We start from the raw sequence: 24,192 nt of genomic DNA on the forward strand, positions 1-24,192 counted from the left end.
GGGATGAGTGGGGTTCGAAGACTTTCAACACTAACCGTACCTACGATTCTGTTCTGTTCTAGTATGCCTGACTCTGATAGTATGCCTGACAACAAATCCACCATATTATCTGGCAAGATATAATAAGCTATTACAAGTATTTTGTTTATGAATTAAAACATCATTAAGACCGTAAGACTAATGCAAATTTTAGGAAAAAAAAATCTAGTTCTAGAAACTTATCAAAGCAATACTATAAGATTTCAATAGGTGCAGGGCCACGAGAGTTTACAAAATGCTGACAAATTTGTCAAGTGACAAAATCAGCTTAACAACAGCGAAAAATCACTGTATCCTTGCCGCGCACACAATTGTTTTCAGATTCCCGATACCAGGAAAGCATCCACGGAAGAGGTAGCACCTGGTACAGCAATTTTGGTCGAAAACCACTAACTTTCCATACAAACCAGCTGTTTTCAGATTTCCGATACCAGGAGAGCATGTTTTACAAGAGGTAGCACCTGGTACCAGAATGTTGCACAACACATGTTGCACAACACATGTTGCGCAACATATGTTGCACAGCATCTGACATGCAACATATGTCGTGCAACATATGTTGCGCAACATCTTTCATGCAACATCTTTCATGCAACATCTTTCATGCAACATCTGACATGCAACAACTTGGGATTGCAACTACCAGGAAGCGCGTGATTTGTGCTTGCTCGGTTGGTACTAGGTGTCACCTCTTGAAAAACATGCTCTCCTGGTATCGGAAATCTGAAAACAGCTGGTTTGTATGAAAAGTTAGTGTTTAAACATTGCATACCTTTTGGCGGTTTTCGAGCAAAATTGCTGTACAAGGTGCTACCTCTTCCGTGGATGCTTTCCTGGTATCGGGAATCTGAAAACAGCTGGTTTTGTATGGAATTTCGTATCAACCGACGAAAAGTTTGAGCTAAATGAAGGATGCTCTCCGTTTCATCCATCTTCCTTACACTATCGATCGCTCTCACGGGTTTGATAGTATGCAATGTAATAGTGATGGGCAAAGTTATATCACGCTGCATGTGGCACTTCTTGAAAAACATCCTCAACTGGTATCGAAAATCTGAAAACAATTGTGTGCGCGGCAACGGTGTGGTTTTTCGCAATTGACCAGTTGATTTTGTCACTTGAAAAATTTGTCAGCATTTTGTCAACGCTCGTAGCCCTGCACCTAATAACGTCAAAGTTTGTTATTTTTGATAACGTTCTCTCAACAATCAAGATGTGTAGGATAATGATTTAATTTGATTTGATTTTAACACCTAAAATGTTCTCGCATTTTCAATTATTATTCTCAATTTCGTGAGTTAATTCTGTGAAGAGCACGAAGAACCCCGGTGTGGCTGTAGAACCTACAGCATCATCACCGGTACGGTTAGTGTAGATAAAATCAAAGCAACCGTTGATGTCGTTCGTTACCATAGAGCATCCCCACAGGCATGACGTCAACCCCTATGCGCTGAAGGTAAGCCTGCTCTTACCATGCCGTAAACGTTTTCATTCGTCGTCTCCGCGGTGGGTGTTTGTGGCGATCACGCATCACGCGATCTATCTCATTCGCACTGCATTCTTACCGGGGCGGATGGCAGTCAACATTCGATTTATGTTCGTTTTATTATAAAAAAAGGCAAGTTTTGATTGCTCCCCCTCCAGTTTGTGAGTGGGTAGAATGTTTAATTTAAAGCAGAACAGACCCGTTTTCTAAGCAATGTGTGTCTAACCGTCAAGAAAGCTCATTTGGTATTCCATATTTTGGAGGGTTTTGGATTTCATTGAAAAATGGGTGAAAGCACGAGGCTCTTAAAAAGACCGTTGCGTCAAGTAGAATGCATCTTTTAAATTTAGAGAAAGAATAGGTAGAGGAAATTTTCATTCCTTAAGACCACTATTAATTGATTATTGATAACATAAAATAAATTTCAAAAATATCACATGAAGCTCATTGATATTCTTCCTTGCATACACTTCAGGAGAAGTCGAATGAGTCTGCTAGGCAAATGATCTCTCCCTTCTGTGGGCGTATTAAATTAATGTGTTGCATATCCCTGTACGCACTGCAGTTCAATTGCAGATGCTGTTCATGACCTAGCTCACAGCGCGTGCCATTGACCGTACGTATCGACTGTTTGTCATTGCCATTAACGTGCGGGGAAATTCCAAACAACGCTGGAAGACATTAAACTGGTTCGTTGGTAATGAGCAACAACACCGGTACATTAAGGATGATATTCTTGCTCTATAATCAGAAGACAGAATTAATTTTAGATAGAGTATTTTAATTAAAATGTGTTCTTTTACAACAAAGCATAGTGCAAAGGAGAGGGGTGGGTTGGTTATAAAAAAAAAAAAACATATTCGTGGGTAGAGTTGGATAAAGTTGGAGGTGATTCTTGAAACATTAATAAATTAAGTAAACATTTTGGTGGAATAAGTCGACACCGAAATCGGTTCTTATTGACAAGTATGCAATATTAGAGAAGATCAGATAATTATTGGCAAAAGAGTTCATTCATCTTCTATCTTTGTCCCCAAACACCAAAAAACAACCACATTTAGCAGACATTTAGTGTAGTGAAGGGAAGTAAATGGACGAGAAATAAAGGCTAAATGTTTCCGTGAGCATCGTTTACGCTAGCCGATCGCTCGTTCTTGCTTGAGAAGTATGTGATCGGAATCGGATAATATTTTACAAGTTACAGGCTCTCGAAGTAATCGCAAGGCACAATCGAAAACATCCCAACGTGATAAATGTTTCAATTTTACATGTTTCAAAAAAAAACAAAAGAAGAAATTTTAAATTAAATTAAATGTGGTGCAAGATGATGTCCGCCAAACAGCAAATTGCGTCAGAGGTGTCAAACTACGCGATGAGAGAAAAAATAAATGTTTTCTTCGTAAATGTACAACTTTCGAAAAATATAAAGAATTATGTTAAGGACTTGGAAAATATGTTACTAATCACTCAAACAGAAAGCATTTAACATAAAAAGCTTCTTGAGAACTAAACAACACAAACAAACGACAAAGCGTCACACATTTTTCCCAATCCGTCATCGTGCTACACGCAATAAAGTTACAGTTTATTAGTTAAAATCATGGTTTGAAATAAGTTTTATGCGTGGTTTTATTTTCCGGGATAAATTCATCAATCGGCGGTCTACAAAACAGAACTGGTTAGAGGTTAGAAGACATGCGGTACATGTCAGCTGCATGCATTATCGCTTCCTGTGTTGCTTTGTTTTGTGGCTTTTGTTAATCATTGTTCCTGTCCGATGTGCATGTTTTGTTGTTTTACTTTACGCGGAATGATCGTTTGTTAGTATTTTGATTATTATGATGCATTACTTCCTTTTGGTTTAGTAAACTTTCTAAAGTTAAACTTAATTGTTGTTATTGTTTTCGTCAAGCACGGATCGTGGGAGGTTTGTTAATTTTTTGTTAATTTTCTATTGATGTAGTTTTGATTTTGTTGTAGATGTAGCACCGGGCACAAGTAGCAAACGGAATGAGTTAATCGCACAAAAATGGTGTTAGTTTTTATGTTGTATTGGACAACACGCACACACAAATAATCCGTTTTGTATTTCCATAGCACATTGCCTTGTTTTCTCTTCACTTTACCTTCCTTTAGCAATTTTTATGTACAGTACCAGTTTTCCGCGCTTTTACTGAAGTGAAGTGACTTTAAGATAGTTTCGAGATCAAGCAATTTGCGATGCATTTCCTATGCCCAAGCGTTGTTAAATGCAGTAATTCCGCAAAGCACACAGCATTGTTCGAGAGAACATCCAACTCGGTTTTGTTTGACTTCCGCGGGTAGCCCAATTTACTAGTCGTGACGTTTCTATATAAAAAAAAACCGTTGGAATGTTATAAATTTCCACGATTGATCGTATTGTTTTGTTTAGTAGGCGGAAAAGCTTGATCGATTTCAACAACTTTTTGAGTAGATGATAGTTGTACAGTTAGTATAGGGGGTATATGTGACACAAAATCAAATAACACTCACACATGCACACTTTAATCCGTTAAAGCAAATATACTTTACATTTTGTTCGAGTGTTTTATGTTTGTTTTTGTTTTTTTTTAGATAAATTAAGTTCCATTGTGTAAACCTATCCATTAGGCTGATAATGAATGCACTAATTTTGGCTATCAATTGAACTCATACAAAGCTAGCACAATGGATGTTATTTTTATGCATAGGATTAGTTTTAAGACACAATCAAGCAAAGCAAAAGTTTCAAACAATAACACAAATCTAGCAATATTCTTTCCACTACTTACACTGTTGTAAAGTTTCTCGAAATCTTAGCTAGGATGTAGAGGAAACGTACAATAAATTTGATCCCCACTACTAACAGGGAACAAATTTAATCCAAAAAGCAAGGAAAGTGAATCATTCTTCATCTAAGAAGTGGTAGGAAAAGTTTTGGTACAAAATCGGCTACACTGCTATTATTACGCAACCTTCACTGTGGCGTATTATTGCTGATTGTTGTATGTATTAGTCTCATCTTGTATTTTGTTGTGGTGGTGGTTGTTAGTAATGGAAACAATTCCTTGCAGTATGGTCCATCATAAGGGGAAAGTTTCTAACTTGTGCGTGAATCAATGGGAAAATTAATGACAGAGGAAAAGAATCTTTTTTTTATGAACCCTAAATTGCACTTAGAGTCGAATCCATAAAAACTATTCCGCAAGCAAAACTATTCCGTACTGTGATGTTTGAGGCGCGTTACGTGACCAAACTCCATCTCTGTGTTCATCACACCATCTCCTTTTTTATTCCAAAAAACCTTCAGTTTTGTCTTATTAACTTGTGGTCAACTTTACCTTACCGTTCTCCGGAGCACGATAGTTACACAAAGTGTTGCCTTTTTGCCAATACGATACAATACAAATAAAAGTATGCTTTAAATCTAGCATAGCGGTGCACGCGTACTGTCCGGTGCACAGTATAGATGCGAGCAGAATCGCCGACGAGTAGCGAAACAATGACTTTGCTACCTTTTCACACACTTTCTCTCTCGCTCTCTATTGCATCGTTTTCCGGGATTAGTTTTATCGCTTGTCTGTCTGTCCCTCATTTTGCTTAATCTGTAATAGAGCCATCCTAGTTCCATAAGAGATGCTATCATCTTACATCGCGCAATCCATTCATCATCAAGTACATTATATGACAGTAATTGCATCCTAACGCTACCTCGCCCATTGTCTTCTAGCCTTGTTCGCCGATCATTTTGCTATTTTTATTTCGAAAACAAGCTCCCGAACAAGGTCCTGTGCGTCCAGTCTCGTGAAAGGGCAGAAACAAAAAAACAGCTGAGTATAAGAACTGTGACTGACAAACAAAACCCGGAGTCATCTAACCGCCTAGCTTATTCGTGGCCATCACCTTCTGATTGTTGGCGGCAAGCAAGTTTTCCTGCACAATCGTACACGAAACCGGATCCGGCAGTTTGATGTCCGCACCGGTAAGCGAACCAGAACCGTTCGGGCTCTGGGACGACGCGTTGGAATACAGCTCACCACTGCCGGCGTTGTCGGGTACGTCGATCGGTACGGACGCTACGGGTTTTAGCTTCACCGAAGCCATCGCCACAACCGACGGTGGTTTTGCGGCAATGACAGGCTTCTTCAGCTTACCACCACCCTCCATTGGTTGCTGCTGGCCGCTGATAATACACTCATTATCGTAGATACCGCTCTGTTGGTACGATGAAATGGCGGCTGCTGACCCGGGATGCATCCCCGGCTGACCGGGCGGTGCCGACGTTTCGTAGGAATGTGTTAGCGACGTGGGCGGAGAACTGTGCGCCAGCATCGGTTGCTTTGGTTGAAGGTTTTGATAGCATTCGCCCATCATCAGCAGTTGCGATTGATCGAATGAATGTTGCTGTTGCTGTTGGGCAAACAGTTGGGATGTATTGGACGGATGGACGGTGGAGGTGTGTGAGGAGACGGCACCGCCAGCATGTTGCCTTTGCGTTGGGCTTGACGGTGCGCTCGGTTGCTGTGGGAAGAGGTTCGGGTATCGTACGCGTATGGAATCGACGACGTCGAGCAGATTTTTGGCATCCATCGCAAGTACATGTGCCGCTGACAGCATGCTTCTGTTGGGTGGAAGAAAAAAAGTGGCGTTTAATATGAAGGTGGTCGATTAAAACTTCTGCGGGGACGTACTTCCGATACTCGGCGTCTAGTGTCGTTTCGCTGTACTGTTGCGCTAGCCGCATGGCTGTAACTAGTTCATACATGTCTTTGGATAATACTTTGTGTGCCATCTCTACCTCTCTGTGGATTAGACGAAATTAAAACAAGGAAAACGTTAAACTTTGTCTCTGGATGTCACAGACAAACAATAATTCTTACTTGTAGCGCTGTGATGGGAAGCTAGCCGATAACTGATCGACCGCACCTAGCAGATCGCGCAACTCAAACCCAACATTTCGCACCAGATTCAAATATTCTGCCGCTTGCGCACGATCCACACCCTGGCTGAGCGCCATGATGGATTTTACCACACTAGTGGTGGCGTTGTACACCATATCGTTCGTACGATCGAGTGGCATCGTTTTGGTCGGTTCCACCTTTTTCACCGCAAACTTCTCATCACTCGACTGTGGCGTCGTGCAGCGTTCCATGGAGGAGCTCTTCGATTTAATCATGCCACCACCACCACCGCTACCGGATCCTGGCGTATGAGGTCTAGATAAAAAATAACAACACAGAAAAACCAATCAGTATATCTAGGTTCCAACCATAGGACAACCTTTAATTACCTCGAATCACTCGTGTTTGGTGTGGTGGGATAATGGTCACCCAAGCTTTGCGGTCCGGACATTGTGTTTTGCGGTGAAAAGTGTGGACTTTGCTGTGAATGGTAGCTTCCCGATAGCGACGAACCACCACCCCCATTGATAGGCGGTGTGTTGCCCTCCATGAATGGTCCGGTCGTCTGTTGGTCGAGCGACATGCTGGCGGTATTGGCCGTAATCAAACTCAACCGCTTCTTGAGATTGTTCTCCTCCTGCTGTAACCATTTGGAATCGATTTCACTTTCCTGCTGCTGTTTGCGCAGCTTTTCCTCCAGCTGTTGTTGCGTTTCCTGCAACTAGAAACAATACGTGTTAGACATGATTTTGAGCTCCGAGTTACAAAACTCTACATTATCTACTGGCTAAAAACCAAAACATACTGATACGAAACAAATCTAATAGAAAAAACAAAAACAAATGCTAACCACATGCTAAAAAGATTGAAACCGAAACAAAAACTCATCATGTATCGAAAGGTTGTAAGAATGGGACCAAAGAATGGAGAGAAAGAAAAAAAAGAATTACAAAACAATATGATAGCACTAGCTACCATCGAAAACCACACAACACAAAGAAACAGAAAACGCTATGAGTTAATACAAAAGTAGAACAAACTCAACGAAAAAGACAACATTGGGACAGATAACAAAAAAAAAAAAACGCACGGAAATGAGAGGATGATGGAGAAAGCATTACGAGGTTCCAAAGTCAACATAAAATTCAATGATTAAAAACCACAACACAACGAAACAAAATATGTTTAGCAATATTTGCCACATTTGTCATTCCACAAGTAAGATTGACAAACGGAGAAAATTAATCAATGCCTAGACACCTGGGCTGGTTGCTGCTGCTGGTGTTCGATCATTTGTTGATGTTGCTGCTGCTGTTGTACCGATTGTGCCAACGATGGTGCCAGTTGCTGTACCGCTTGTGCTTGTACCGGTTGCGCCTGATGGGCCTGTATCGGTTGGCTGTGGGAGATCTTCATCGGTATCTGAACCTGCTGGGACGAAGCAATCCCTATGATCGGTCCCATGCCTGCACCGCCCGGTTGCACCTGTGACTGCTGCATGTACATTTGCGGATGCATTCCAACATTGCCAGCGGTCGGGCCACCCCATATAGCTCGTTGCGGAGTACCTTGCAATTGCTGTTGTTGCTGCTGATTTGCTGCAGCCTGTTGCTGCTTGCTGGCCGAACTGTACGGTGGCGGAAGGGCGAAATTGGCACCGGCCGCCGCGGACACCCCGGGCGAAACGGCCAACGAGCTCGGTGGTAGCATCCCCTTCTCAACGCTCTTTTTCAGCGCGATCGAGGCGCACGATTTCACATTCACACCACCGAAGTCGTAGATTTCCTCCTGGAACGGTTCCTGCTCCTTCGGGGCAGCCGCAACCGGGCTGCGATAGTTCTGGAAGGGCATATTGCGCTCGAGACTTCCCACGGCCGATCCCGAACGGGTTAGCAGGATGTGCTGGTTGCGCTCCAGACTACCACCCTTGTAGGCAATCTTACTATTTAGCATATCGTTCACTATCGCCGCCGATTGGTTACGCTCCAGGCTGCCACCCTTCATCGAGTTGAGAAAGATCGACTGGGACGGTGACTGTGGATTGCGCTCGAGACTACCCATACGATTCATGAAGCCTCCCGCACCATTACCGCCAGGACCCGAAGCGTTCACCATTTGGGCACCACGTTCCAAGCTGGATGAGCGTACCCCATGACCAACGCCCGGGTACAGATCCGATTGGTTGCCACCGCTGTACTGTCGCGTGAGTGAGTTGGAGCGCATCGCTTTCACGGTGCTACCGTACTCCATACTCATCTGGCGCGTTCGCTCCAGCGAGTTGATGCGTGCCGCATACGCGGACACTATGTTTTGTCCAACGTTGCGCTCGAGACTGCGCGACTTTGCGCCGCCGGGTTGATCTTCCTGCTGGGGTGATTTGACGAACGATGGTTGCGGATAGCCCTGAGCGCCACTGGGCGGGATGGTCTGCACCGGAGCAGCACTGTACGCGACATAGTTTCCGGCCACTTGCTGTGGCTGAGATTGCTGCATGACATATTGCTGTTGCTGCTGATGTTGCTGATGTTGATAGTATTCAGCGGCGAGTGCCTGTTGCTGTTGCTGCTGGGCATGATACTGTTGATAGGTCACGATCGAATTACCCTGCGGGTAGTACGGTTGCTGTGTTTGGTGTTGTTGTTGCTGCTGTTGAGCGTTTGAATGCATGAAATTATTGTTCATCAGTTGTGGGTTTAGGTTTGCCTGCAGGGCACCACCACCGGTGGCTTTGTTTTGCTGGATGGCTTTGTAGGTCGGTTCGATCGAGTGGGTTTGCTGGGTGAGTGCGTTGATGATTTCGCACGGTACGGGATACCCAACCCCGGACGCACCCGGATGGGTCTGATGATGAATGGAACCGGCAGCGGGTGGGTTTGCATGAGCGGACGAGAGACCGGCGTTGGAAAGCATTTGGGAGCCGGCCGGGGGGAGGGGATTGTGGGCATGGGCGAAGGATGAGCTTTGCGACATGGAATGAATGATGTTGTTATTAGCGGACAGTACAAGTATATCTTGGGGATTTTTATAGCGTTCCAGCGTGTCTGTGTTCTTTGGTTGATGCATCTCGATGGTGCTACCACCACTATCCGCACCGCCAGATGCGTCACCACCACCGCCGTACGGGTTTTGGTTGCATTCTTCGAACGCGCCACCCGGTTGCTGCTGCTGTGGCGGCATCGATTCCGTTGCCCCATCAGTAGCAGCGGCCGCAGCGGTGGCGGTCGCTTCGTCGATGGTGGGATCTAGCTTATGCAATTCGGTCACGGGTAGGGGAACGGTTTTCAACGGTAGGTTAGCGACAGCGCTCTCTTTGGCAATTTGGTTATCAGTATTGTTTGGTGGTGCGTTAGGATCTAAGTCTACGGCTAGTGTGTTAAATACCGAGGCCGGTGTCGTGTACGAAGATGGATTGATGCCTCGCTGCTCATTTTCGCGCATCAGTGCTGCCAGCACGGTCGGATCGCGGGCAACGATGTATGTTTGGGGTGCACCCGGCACAAGGGGACCGTCGCCTGCGAATAATGAAAGTTTGTTTAACGATTTTTCCGATTAAATCCATGAAACGCATCAACACACCTCCCATTGTAGGTCCTCGGGCAGGTTTTGGTGGTGCCATATCATCTCCAGCACCCCAGGACATCGCTGCTACACGTCGATTTTCCCGACGCATCGTTTCACAATCGCTATGTCTTTCTTCCATCAGAATTTCACTGCAAAAGCGCAATACAAAAAATTTACATACAAGACCGATGTCTACATGCAAACTGCATATTAGTTTATGTACAGTTACTCACTAGAGTGTTTCCTTGACGCTCTTAAAATTGGGCCTCTTGTGCGGTTCCAGTGACCAGCACTGTGACATCAGCGAGTAGAGCCGCGGAGGACAGTTCGGTGGCAGGGGAAGACGTTCGCCGTTCTCCAACTTGCCAATAACATCACAATTCTTAACACCTTGGAATGGTTTAATGCCAAGCATGAGTATTTCCCACGTGCAAACCCCTGCAAGAGATGGAGATACGTATTAAAAGCAGGTCCCGAACAGAATTTACCGACCACGAAACACTTACCAAACATCCACACATCGCTAGCGGTTGTAAAACGGCGGAAGTTGATCGATTCCGGTGCCATCCACTTGATCGGAAGCATACCTTTGGTGGAAGTGTAGTACGATTGATCTTCAACCCATCTTGAGAGTCCAAAATCGGCAAGCTGCAAATAATCAAAGTAATCATTGCCACAATTTCCATCAATTGTTTCATTTTGGTTTGAGGTTTCAGGCAGACGACAGATTCAAATTCAAGTGTTTTCTAAATTTTTAAGTGCATCGAAAGAAACTAACCTTTATACAAGTTGGAGAGCTGACCAACACGTTGCGAGCGGCAATATCACGGTGTACGAACTTCTTCGATTCCAGATAACTGAGCGCTGTCGACAGTTGGTAGGAGTAGAGCAACAGTGTGCCAAGCTTAAGTCTGTAAACAGAACACCCGAACAAATTAGTACATCATAATGGCCCGGCGGTATTATCCAGAAGACAGCTGTTGTTTTTATGTGGAAAAATTGATTGCGGGACCACATTCGATCGGCAATTCTACGTTTAAAACGACAAGAACATCTAAACCCGAACCGTTGGAAGTTTGTGTTTGGGGATATGGCGAACAGTTTGAACGGTTGACGGGACTGCGTGGGAACACGTTTATGCGCAGTCGAATAAACCATGTACCACTGCCAGTGGCTGGTCAGAAGATGCGATATCGCATACACCAAGCCGGGCCGGTTGGGTTTCTGAACGCTCCGATTCCTGCTTCGAAACTTCCAAAGGATCTTCCTTCTAAGGCTTCGAACGCGGGTGAAAAAACCTCACCCAAAGAAGCCGCAAAACCAAAGAAAGGCAAACAGAAGTAGAGAATTTGAACGAGAAAGCAACTCACTTGGGACCATTCTTCTTTAAATACGCTCGCAGTTCCCCGTGGCGGGCCAATTCCATGACGATCCAAATCGGTGGACCACTGGATATACCGATAAGCTTGATGATGTGTGGATGCTCAAACTTCTTCATAATGTCTAAAATAAAAAAAAGAAAAATACATTAACTTACACATTAACCAATATCCCTTGGGAATGTTTCTTTAACTTACATGCTTCTTGCAGGAACTTCTCGGACGTGGTCGTGTCTGCGTCCGGTTTGCACGTCTTTACGGCCACCTGGATGATACCAGTCTTCTGGGCGTCCGCATTACCATTATCCATCACCATCTGTGAGTACTCGTCGAACTCAGACGTCAATGATTGGTTTAGCTTGCTAACTAAAGTGGACTTGTTGGGCAACCGGCAGGTACCGATGTGCACATCACCGAACTGTCCCACACCGATAATCTCGTTGAGCGTTATTTGCGACCGATCGAGCTCGTAATCGCGTGCGGCCGGTGTGGAGTAGTCACCTTCCTCATCGCACATGCCCAGCTCCGCGTAATCCTCGTTGAGCGTGGGTTTTGGTGGCTGCTGCTGGCCGCCGCCTTGCACACTTGAAGTGCTCATATCGGATTGCTCGTTATTGCCACCATTGAGACGATCGGCACTGGACGATCGCGAACCGTGCCTGTCGCAGGAAGATGTCTGCGATTCTGTGAGACTTTTCTTCAGCTGACTCTTTTCCAGCGAATTGGTCGCACTGTTGCTGGTTGGTGGTGTGGCAGAACCTGTCCCACCCGCCTTCGGTACAGCGGTACGATCCCACAGACTGTTATCGTTATTGTTAAATAATCTACAGTAACCATCGACTAGATCGGCTATACTTTCGGAAGTCTTAATGCCATCACACGTGATCGCCAGATCCTCGCTGTTGCCGCTAACGCGAATCCGCAGCTGAGTTTTGATATCCCCGCATGCGCATTGGCTGCCCGTGGAACTCGAGGAGGAACCCTTCTTGCCGTCCTTCTTGCTCTTGTCACCATCGCCGGACGAGTTACTTCCACAGGAGCTCGTTAGGTCCGGCTGATCCTTTCCCTTCGCACCCTTAGCACTACCGGAGAGCCCTTGGTGATCACTTTTGGTGAGTGACGTCGGCAGAATACTGGTAGTGATGCGCTCGATGCTCTCGAAATCGGTCACCTTGGTCGGTGGTGCCTGCGGGTTGACCGAGTACGAGATACCGACGTGCGGTCCGATGATGAGATCGACACGGATGTTCCAGCTGCTGCTCAGCTGCACGTTGAACTGTTCCTGGTCGAAGGTGTACTGTGTGCGTAGGAGATCGAAAAACTTGAGCATGTACTCCATCTCGCTGTAGCTGTACACCTTCTTGTAGCCAGCCTGGATTTGCTTTTTCAGATTCTTCTGTTTAATGGTATCTATCACAGATTTCGGTATGAAGTTGCCGAAGCCCATCTCCTTCTCGATGTAGTCGAGATGCTGCTTCCGGTCGTTCGAGGTATGGTTAGTGTCTTTGTAGTAGTGCCGTATGCCGAGACAGCACAGCTGTACCGCGATCTCCGGATCGATGTTCGGCACGTTCGACTGGATGTAGTCCTGCTTGACCTGGTCGAAATAGAAGTGACACGTGGTGCGATCGCGCTCATACAGCTCCTTCAGGTTTTTCGGTATGTAGCGGACGCGCAGTTCCGCCTTCCACACGCTGTTCGCATGCCCGACCGCACCACTCGTCTTCTGCTGCATGCGCTTCGCGATCGTGCTTTTGTCCACGTTCGGGCAGTCGGCATTGCTGCACGATGGGTTGAAGATGTGGGCCATCACCTGCGACATCGACGTGTCCGGTGGCATCCATAGGACCTCTTTGGTAAGCATGTGGCGCAGCCGAAGCGCATAGCTTTGCGGGTTTGGTTTCTGACCCGGCGACAACCATCCGACGATGATGTTGATAATTTGCCGCACATCCGATGCTTCGTCGAAGCGAATCATCCGGAAGCCATGGTTCGGCAGGTAGACGTGCAGCGTTTGCGTGTCTCCGGTTTGTGCTACAACAAAAAAGACCAAGAAAACGAAAGAATTAATAATCGTTCGACGGGCACGACAATCGACCACGCCGTGACATACAAATAGCCACACAACAAGCAGGATCGAAATCAGCAGGAGAACAACGTTGTGTTTGCTGTTTGCTGTCCCCTTGCTCGATGCAACTTGAGAATGAAAAATGAACTCTGCATCCCCCTCCCTCTGCCACTGTGGTGGTGGTGAATGGTTGGCACTGGGAGCTAGTCGTGCTTTGCAGACTGGGCGTTGAGGGTAACTTTACTCTCGCATGAAATATGCAATGTGTCTGCATCCGTCTGCTACCTGCAGACTCGCAAAAGATCGGGTCTACCCGTAAGATTAATTACTTCGACAAGCGCTCGATCCACGGCGGGCAATGACAACCGCTCCGCACAAGATGCAATAGCGAAGAGGCGGGAACCTTGGGGAGCCACCAGGCTCCCGTCGATCTTGTCGAAGTGAGCCCGCACCGACCGTATGATGCATGGGTGTGTACGTACGAGCGGTGAACCTTGGACAACAGGGCGCGCATTAACTTTTGCGAATGAAACAAATTAGCCGTCGGTGGGTTTATCTAACGTTTATCGCAGGCTCCAGCATCACCACCACCACAAACCAGAGCAGTGGAAGAGGATGGAAAACAAAAATGGGAACGCTAGTGGCACGCACTTAATTACGCTTCCTCTCTCAAGCTCCACAGGGTGAGGACCTATAGGCTTCGAAGCCGAGCGTGAAAACACTTGTCGCAGGTGTTGTTAATGAAAGTTTTCACTGCGATAGATGATAAAGGTGGATAAAGCAGGATATTTAATACGTTTCGTTCGTGGTTTAAGTGCTTCCTTCAATATAAATGCCATGGATTATTATAATCATCGAGCGAGTAGTGGTTCGAAGATTGTAATTGTTGTGCGTAAACCCTATTTCACAGGGTGTGACAGATGGTTGTTGCACACCGTTTAATATTTTATCGGTTAATTGTTTAATTGCCAGTGTCTCATTGGCAAACCTTGAAGTTTTAGACAAGCGCATGATATTGAACCTTTTCGATATAAATTAATTCTTTTTTTCAACAAAGTTTCTCTATATTGAAAGTCGTATAAAACTGAGTCCCTTTTGCCATAATAAACTATGCAATGCAGCTAGCGTTTCTAGGTCTTAGCCTATCATTCTACGAATTTCCACTTTTCGGATCAGATGTGCGGTGACTTCGTCATCAGGCAATACTTACTCGTCTGTCGGGATGGGCTGAAGTGTGGCGAATGGCCACGGGGAACGTTCAGATCGACCATGTTGTGATGATGTTGATGTTGTCCGGTCGCACCGGGTACGGCCGCGTTCGCCGAACTGCGGAGACGTGAGTTGCGTTTGAAGTCGGACGCACCGGCGCTAGACGTACGCCAATGCTGCAGCGGGCTTTTGGCAGTGTTGTTGTAGGAGTACCGCGATGGCGAGGCGTGTGGACTACCGTGCCCCCGGTGGTACGGGGGCTCTCCTAAACCGTTTCCAGAGCCATCGTAGCTATCGTAAAGGAAGAGAGAAAAGAAATAGAATAGAGAGATGTTAGACACTCATTATATAGATAAATCTGTCAAATTTTCTAATACCCCGTAGAGCGGATAATTATAATCCATCTAATCGGACACGCTGGAAACGATCAGAACATTAAACTTTGCTCGCAGAATTGAACCAAAAAAGAAAAACTTCCTGCCTCTTCGCTGGATTGGTTGGCGGATCATTAACTGACAGCCAATTTACGGTGCATCGGGGGCAATATACGAGGCTTTGCACGATAAGGAAAACAGGCACGGGTCGTCGCACACACACGCCGTAGAGCGCACAAGGTTAACATAGTGCAATATCACCTCACCCACGCTTACGCACTCAGGTTCCACGTTCCTCTCTGCCAAAAAGGGAATATTTTACCGCCGCCACCAATAAAAGTCGTACCATTGATTGGACACTAATTGCCGTTTTTCAGGGTGCGAATCAACGATCGCTTGAACCAAAAAAAAAAAAAGGTTTCATTTTTGGCCATTACGTATCCCCGGTCCCCGTGCCGAATGATCGCTATACACAGCGCAAAAGTGTGTGATCAAATTTCACACCACTCTTCGCGCGAGTCACTTAAAGCTGTGCCGTGAAGGTTCATTTCGCGACGTTAAGCTTTTCATAAAAAACGGCTAATCAGCGATACCGGTGAATATCAGTTCCAGGCGTAAATTTACTCACTTTTTGGGAAGGGAATGGCAGGCATTCGCTAAACAGGACGTTTGTGTAAGGGTTCCACCACCTTTCGGAGGTGGATAAACGGTCCCGCCCGTACCCAGCGGAATGTCATAAATATTAATTAATCGAACCACTGCGATCACCGATCAGTACCAATAAATCTATCTCCGTGTGAAACGGTCCAGGTGGTCAGTACCCTCTCCCGGGCGCAGATACCTTTTTTCCATGCGGTTCCAAGTGCCCCGAAAGTGCAGTGGAAAATGGAAATAACTGCCAAATGCACCCCGGGTTTGCCTGATTGGGGTCGAAATAACAAACATTTGCCCCCGGGGAGGTGGTGGGACAAGTACGATCTACATTGTTTGGAATTCTCGCACTGCACTCCCTGCCGAGGATATCAAGATACATGTCCCACGGGAGGAGGGTGTCATATTTCTATTGCGATGTTTATTATTTGCCACGGAGGTTGTTTACTTGGAAGCAAACTCATCGTTGTGCAACATTCTAAAATTCCCGAATTTCTCGCTGCATTGTGTGGTGGCATTGGCAAGAGATTAATTGCCATTGATAAGCTCCGGTTGGGGGCATGAAATGGCAGTTGGGTGCATCGCAGGAACATTCCATTCGACTTGTCGATTTGTCAATTCGTGGCTTTGTCGGGCGTAGTGTGTCTTGTGCAAGGTGTGCACCTTACCGAGAAATTTGACTCTTCTCTGTACTTCTGTAGACGAAAAGCGTACTCTGGACAAGGTGTCCGACTGTCCGATTGGGAGACACGCGGCGTTTGTTGTATGGAAAATTCCTGACCTTTTAACGAAGTCCCTTACGTCTCATTAAAATCGCCACACCAATGCCACACTATGGCGATCGTTTTCAGAGGTTGGATTCCCTTTCTAAGCAGGCTTATCACGGCCCGGTATCATCTTCGCATGCGTCAATGTATCTTCCAAAGTACACCGCACACCGTGGACAACTGACACCTGGCAGGATTTGGCACCAGAACACGTTGACAGCGAAACGGAAATTGGGCGAACCCACGGATCGTACCCACCAAATGCATGCCATATAGCAAAGCAGATCTTGATTAGCTCCATATTTTGCAACACCGGTCCGGCAAGTTCGTGGGGGCCACCGTGGGCTACACACGCGGGAGACGCTCTATACCAAACGGGCTTCTCATAGGGGGGAGGGGGCTGATCTGGCGCTCGGTTGTCCGGTCGGTAGCAGCACACCATGCCACACCATACCATGTATGCACGAGCGAGTCTTCTTTCGCTAGTTTGGCGGATTTTTGTTTCATACTGTGGTGTGTGTTTTTGTCGTTGTTGTTGATTCTTACCACCGTACCACACAGACCCGTGGGAAGGGCCTCGAAATGGTGTCACCTTTGGTAGGGTCTCCAAAACCCGTGGCTGGATCAATTCAATTTTGCGTGTTGGCGGGTTGCAATCTGTTTTTTTTTCTCTCTCCTCTGTTTGCCTGCTTTGCCTGCAAGTTCCTTGACGGGGTCCACATTTCAGTACCTGTCCTTTTCAACCGTGATCAGAGAGTAGGTGAACCTGTGGCCTGGGGATTCAATCACTTTGGAGGGAGTATGTACCGCGGCGCAACCAGCGAACAATCTACGTGTGGCGCTGTGAAGGTTTTCTACGTGCCAAAAATGATTTTTTGAAAGCTATTCCATAATTAATACACAGAATTGGAACTAGCGGAACGAATCGTTCACTGATAGTAAATGAGTGGTGTAAAATGAATCGCTAACATGTTCGTTTTTTGATTAGGAATTCGAAATAATCCGATCGATATACTTTAAATGTAGCACATTACATCGTAGTAAATTATCGGCTAAGACCAGAAACGATGCTCAAAACTACGTATTGCATTGTAGTTCAGTCAACATGGATATCTGACGACTATAACTCGGCCTACTACGGACTTTCTCTTGCGATCCACCCAACCTAATAAGTACGATCCTATTTTTCTCTCGCCAACGCGCCAACCCCATAACCTGTGGGATTATTATTATCATCTTCAACACGATCTGTCACATCATACTGGGTAAGCGATCCCCCACAATAAAACGACCAACCGACCACAGTCCCAAATTGCAATAAAGTAATCATCAAACGGAGCGATGCAACATTAAGCGTTGACCCATTTCACAGGTTTTTCCGCAGTAAGAAATGCTATTTAGAGGTTCGTAACCCAGCTAGGAAGGAAGGGGAATCAAACCACAACTCACTCACGATCGGTTGATCTGTGTTTTGGGCGGAAAATTGATTTCTACCATCTGGCCAAACGATACGCCGACACGCCGAGCTCACGAATAAACCTGTCAAATTGCGTCGAGTGAGTGAGCAGGGAAGGGCCCTTTCTTATGGTGAGTTGTGCGCCCTCGACGCTACTGATGCAGTTCTACCATTCGACACACACAGCGTATAGATGTCAACCCGGTTGGTGTGATGAAAATGATGTCTCTTCACGTTACCTCTCACGAAAAAGAATGACATCCAAAATAATGCGCCCGGACACTCGTGACATAAAAAAAGTGAGGCAATATTGTTCCGTCGCAAAGTTGGGCAAGTGGACAGACGAGTTTTGGTGATGCAAGCAAACACCGATGCCTGGGTGGTGCCTGGGGGTATATGAAGAACACCAAAGTCCCAAATGGGAATTGAAGAAACATCGAAAGTCCATAAAGTTTGGAGAAGTGAAAACATTCATTTGCTGCTACATAAGAGTATTTATGTCAACCTCTCGTATACTAATTTCATAATGGCCCCCAATTCCATTCCACTCTTCCTCCAACTCTTTACCTTTTGCGATATACCCAGGTATTGACCACATCCGGGGTGTTTGAGCGCCGGAGTACGCCCCGGAAGGAGGAGGATTTTTTGCGCAGGAAGTTACCACCATTGGGCGGCGCCCCGGACGAAACCACCAGAGACGATGAGGAATTGGACGAACCAGAATTTCCAGCCGATGGGCAAGATATTGGAGGTTTGCTGTGCTGGTGGTGATGATGCTGGGTAGACTTGAGCAGGGCAGCCGCTAGACGACGTTGCAGCATCCGCTGGCTGGAGGTACTACCCATGGAGGAAGCGGTCGTCGAGGAGGAAAGCGAACCCGACCCCGACAGCGGTACCGAGGAGGAACTTGAGCTGGACATCACAGCGGCCGACAGCCGGGCGGAAAGGTTGTCGCTGGTACTGTCGAAAATGTTTTCAAAGTTCTTTCCCAGCTCCACCATGCGCCCGAGACTGCCCAGATCACCGGTGCTCCAGTACAGCGCGCGATGCTGGTGTTGAAGATGCTGCACAAAGCCATCACTTTTCCAATTCTGTCGTGACACTAAATCGGGTTCGCTCGCCGTGCGGCGCCGCAGCGATCCGGTGGCCCGCGTACAAGCATGCCGATCGTAGCCAACATTTGTCATTCCAGCCTCACAGTCGTACCGGGCCATGCGTTTGAGATACTCAAATTTCATCTTGTTACCGGAGGACCGCGCGTTGCCGCTCGTCGAACTGCCGAGGATGACATCCGCCCAGTGCGCTCGTCCAAGTGGGACTTCCGTGTTCTTGAAATGAGCACACTCGTGCGTAGGTCGGAATCGTTTGCGCCGCACCGAAAGGTTCAGACTGCGGCGGTGCTGAAGAAAGCGTTGGAATAGATTCGCTGTTCGCTGCTGCAGCTGTTTCTTCCCTCGACCTCCGCTCGAGCTGGCAGGTAGCTGGACCAAGCTCAGCGGAGGACGGTGCTTTGGAATGGTGCCACCGTTCGGTTCGGAGCATTCCCTCAGGAGGATGAGGGGGGGTGTCGGTAGCTCTACACTCGACGATGTCGCACCGCTCAAAGAGGACGACAGCGAGGAGGAGGTGAACGATGACAACTTTTCGTCGCTTTTCATCGGGAAACCCCCGGCGGTCGGTGACGTTGCGATGTCCGTCCCAGACGGACGCTTGATTGGCGCAACAGAGCTCTTGTGCTGGGCCACGGGAGGTGTTTTGGTGTCTATTTTAAGCATCTCCGTCCTGTTGCGACGGTACTGCTGCTGCTGTAGCTGCTGCCGGTCGATCTGGTCGGCGTTGATGTCGTACCGCATTAACACCGGATAGTATTCCGAGTTATCGACAATGATGATCGATTTGTTACCTCCTCCCGGATGATGCAACACCGGTTGGTCTGCACCTTTGCCCTGTGCGTCCGTTGCCTCATCGCTCGTCAGCAGTCGCGTTTCACCTGTGCTGAGTGGGCGCTTCAACAGTATCGGTTCGAGCGCGTTCGGATCTACCAGCAGGACCGCCCGATGATTGTCCCCATTGAAGGCGGACGTGTCGCTGGAAAATGTCTTCCGGTCGCCACCTGAATGCCGCCGATTGTTGAAATAAAACTCGTGAAAATCTTTCGCTTCCGCATCGGGTCGCTGTTCACGGCCGCGCTTGTAAATCTCCTCCTCCAGCTTGCGGATCATGTTCAGATCGAGTCGTTGTCCATTGGTTACCTTTGTATCACCGCTGTCCACGGTAGATTCACCGCACGATATTATGCTGGACGAAGAATGCGGAACATCGCCCGAAGCGGACACATTGCTTCTTGAGCATTTGTGAGTATTTTCAGTGTAATTCGAAGAACCTCCGCCACCTGTTGCACCGTTCGACGAACCGAGCGACTGTTTGAAGAAGCTCAAGAAACTTGAGGGCCTTGACCAAATCCGGTTCCGATTGCACTTGATGCGATTCTTATCCAAATCAATCACACGATTACGCATCACTACACCACCGACCGTACCCACTTCCGGGTCGGCTGAGGGTGTCGATCGCTTGGCACCATTTTCACCGATGCTTTGCCCCATGATGGATGAACCGTGGGGTAATATTCTTGGCACTTTCTGTGTCTCCCCCACACCCATACTTGACTCTCGCGAACGTGCGAGATTATGTGGCTGAAGATGCTGCTGGTGCAGTGCCATACGGTTGCTGAACACTGTCCCACTGGTATCGCGGGAACTCATGGTGGCATGGAACTGTTCACAACGCGACATACATAACGCGTACAAGATCAGATATCACAGAGCGTTTCTTATTATTAGCACTTTCACTATGAATCAACGCTTCGCGGTGAGAACACTTCAAACTTAAGTTTGGCTGCTATCGTTTTGTTGTCGGTGAGGCCTCACTTCACTCGTCTGCTTTGGTGGGCGATGATTTAATCCTCAACTACCAACAGAGAAAAAAAACGTGGAGCCCACACTGTACGTGCGCACCGCAGACACGCTGCTTATGATTAATGGACGGCCGGACGGAAGCACATGAAATGATGATGAAATGACGTCTTGTTGATCTTGAGTACCGGAGACTGGTGAAATCATACGTAGAAAAGGATTGTTTTTTCTTAATGACACACGATTGTTGTATTGTATTTGTAGTATTCACGTTCCAGAGGGCTTGGATAGTCATCCGAGTGTAATGCATGATCAACAACTATCATCCGCAGGTGTTCACTAGCTCAGCTCAGTCAGTTTCAACGTGAGATTTCTTAAAATATTCAGGAACTCAGTATGATGGACATCAATGATCAATGGGTCTATTATTAAAAGCACTATCTTCATGATGAAATTATACACTTCACACACTCTTGATAGACTCGTCTGTTACTTTCCAAATAGTATTCGCTATTTGATTGTTTTGTAAATTCTGAAATTGCTTCGAAGATACGCTGCAAGACGCACTCCTCGCGCGGAAGTTGACTAGACGGAACTGCCAGAATATCTGCCGCTTTGCCGCCAAAGGTGTTGACGGCACCCACGCAAACGTTTTGCCATTCAAACATGATCGAGCAGGATTCGGAGGTACGCCAAACAATTTAACGACCAACGGCTCTGCTGCTGTAGCGCGAAATAAACTCCGGCGTGCGTCTTGGAACACTCGAAACCAGCTAATTCCACCTCTGTCACACAACAAACAGGCCAACCGACCGATTATGGTAAAACGCCCCTGCTATTGCGGTGGGATGAATACCGCTCGATATGTCGAAACCAAAAAGCATCGACACAACACAATAGAATGGAGGTATTCTAGGTTATGCTTCGGGTCTCGCCATGACTAATGCGCTAAACACCATTCATTGAGTAGTTTGTTGTTGAATGGAAACAATTCACCATTACGGCTGACGGTACTTGAATTCGAATTCCCAATAACCTGGATACCCTTTGCGTCATAAACTGGAGCAGATCTAGCCGATACCACATATTGCAACAAATCCCCTTCCAGGTGTTCCGCAGCATGCCATAACCTGATCTCAAATTAGTTTTTAATTTAATGCATAATTTTACTACATTAGCTCATTACTTGCGCTGCACGCCAAGAGGCATGCAGTTGCGTGGAGCACTATTTCCACACAGTACGCCAATAAAAAAGGCACATTAAAATACGCAAAGGCCCTGCAAGCGAAATGATTCGCACAACGAACGGTTGTTGCAGCTGGAATTCCGAAGCGTGCTCAGGAATGTTACATATTTGCCATTAAGTCATTCTATCTCTCGGTTGTCCGTAAAGCGGCCAGCATCACCTGTACGTAAAGGCGGCAAAGGATGATACGGTTGGCAAATATTTGCCTTCATCTTGAGCTCGGGAGCTTACGCTACTTGAGTCGGCAACCAATGTGCACCACGATGCGGTCAAGATGGAACATGTACGCGATGAAGCGATATTAAGTCGCTTCTAAAAAAGAATAATAAAACACAAAAATCAATCACACGGCCGATCTCGGGCCATACGTCTATTAATAAAGTAAACTAACGAGAGGACTACCATTGCCATATTGCCTACCAACCCGGATGGAGGATTCCAGCATTTGCGGTGCCATTTTAATGTTTTATTGTAACATTTGTATTGCCTTCAGATCTTTGCCCGCGGAGACTTGATTGAAGAGTTTCTTAGGGGCTAATAACAATTGACTCCCTTGAGGTCTCTTCGAATCTTCTTGCGGGTATTGTTTTTCTCCAACCATCCAACCCCTAGAAATGAATAACGAGACAAGATTACACTAGTGGGGTGAAATTAACAAGTTTTGTAACGTCCAAATGACAAAAGTCGGTGAAGGAGTCGAAGAAAACAAATTCAATAATTATGATTGATCTACTTAGGTTTCCTGCAACGCACGCCCGAAGCTACAACCCGCCCATTTGCCCAGGAACGCAGTTCGCAAAACTTATGTTTGCCAACTACACACCCCGGTCCCGGGGTGTGGTGAGTTCATGCGAAGTTTCGCGTGTCTGAAACTTCTTCGGCATCTCCTCCTGCGGTCTCATCCAGGCAGGCCTTCACACGGCAGCACAAAAAGAATAAAAATTCGCCAACCTCAAAAAAAAGCTTACGTCAAAAGTGGGCATCGCAAGAAACTGGTTCTTGGCCGTGTGGTTCCAGTGAGGAGAGCAGGAAAAAGGCAATCAAAATTACTCATAACCCTCCCCCCACAAGCCGCCAGGTTCGACGGATGACATGAGTTCAACCGTGCTGACCAAGATGACCGTCTCGTGAAATGACAGGTTTTCTCTCCCCCACCACCATCAGTGATAAGTCCCCGGTGCCAACAACACAAGTTCGCCTATCGAACGCCGAATCGAACATGTTTTGGGACCGGATCGGGTGTGTTGATTTGATACGATGCATAAAATTTGCCACAAATCCAATCGCTCTAACGTTTCTCTATCGACCGGCATTGTTAGTTCGTTTTCGAGATTACATTAAAATATGCTCAAGTCATCGCGCTTGATACGCAAGAATTCCAACAGCTTCTTTGTGGCGGTAAAAATGCCTTGTTCTCGGTTGCAGTATGACCCTCAGTCATACTTGCTATATAGACAATCGGCTGTACACCAACATCGTTTATGTAGCGTGCAAACAACACTATTTTGCGTTACCCTTTGACAAAGTCATGTCAAAGACAACGATGGGCGATTCGGCATTTAACATACTGCTGTCGCTTATCAGCTTCAAAGCTCAAACGCGACAAGGAATGACAGCTACAGCTACGAACCTTTCAGGTTGAGTGTGGAAACAAACGATTAGACCTCCCTGTTCGGTCTTATTGTCCGGGTTCCGTGACCTTTCCTTATCATTCTTGCTCGACCCTAGACGCTGGCTTTTTTTAAAGCAAACCCTCCACCAGTTGGTTGCAGTTAGTCGAGGTAGTAAAAGCTATTAAAATGCCTGAACATGTTGAACATGAAGAATGCTGTCCTCTTGCAGAGTTAAAACTGATAGGAGATCCTCTAGTTCAACTGTCAACAAAGAAAGTGATTGAAAATCATCTCTTCTTTCCGGTTTACTTGTGCCGGATACCCGATCGATATGCCATGCCAATGCCGATTGCTGCTCTAGGTCACACAATGGTGTAATGCGCTGGGAACAGCAACAGTGGAACGACAAAGTGTAAGACCGACCTTGTGCTCGTTTATGGTTCCTTCTCTCAGGAACAGGTTGTGCGGAATGTTTTAGCACACATCAGGGACCTTGTCCGGACCAATCGTTGCTCGGCGATATCCTTATT

The 24,192-nt window shown here is 46.7% G+C and overlaps 1 protein-coding gene across 1 annotated transcript; it reads right to left on the reverse strand.

Annotated features, from left to right (window-relative positions):
• Nucleotides 1–4,792: 4,792 nt before the first annotated feature.
• LOC128299157 (uncharacterized) lies at nt 4,793–20,827 on the reverse strand. The gene is made up of 14 exons (XM_053035027.1): nt 18,459–20,827; nt 14,645–14,934; nt 11,565–13,400; nt 11,358–11,490; nt 10,766–10,898; nt 10,494–10,635; nt 10,221–10,425; nt 10,003–10,136; nt 9,808–9,938; nt 7,687–9,072; nt 6,816–7,147; nt 6,406–6,741; nt 6,217–6,327; nt 4,793–6,146 (listed from the first exon to the last, which is right to left on the reverse strand). Exons 1-14 carry the CDS (start codon nt 20,681–20,683, stop codon nt 5,399–5,401), a joined length of 8,142 nt encoding a protein of 2,713 aa, XP_052890987.1. The 5' UTR covers nt 20,684–20,827; the 3' UTR covers nt 4,793–5,398.
• Nucleotides 20,828–24,192: the final 3,365 nt, after the last annotated feature.

Source organism: Anopheles moucheti, chromosome 2, assembly GCF_943734755.1.
Source record: "Anopheles moucheti chromosome 2, idAnoMoucSN_F20_07, whole genome shotgun sequence".
Taxonomy (NCBI): domain Eukaryota; kingdom Metazoa; phylum Arthropoda; class Insecta; order Diptera; family Culicidae; genus Anopheles; species Anopheles moucheti.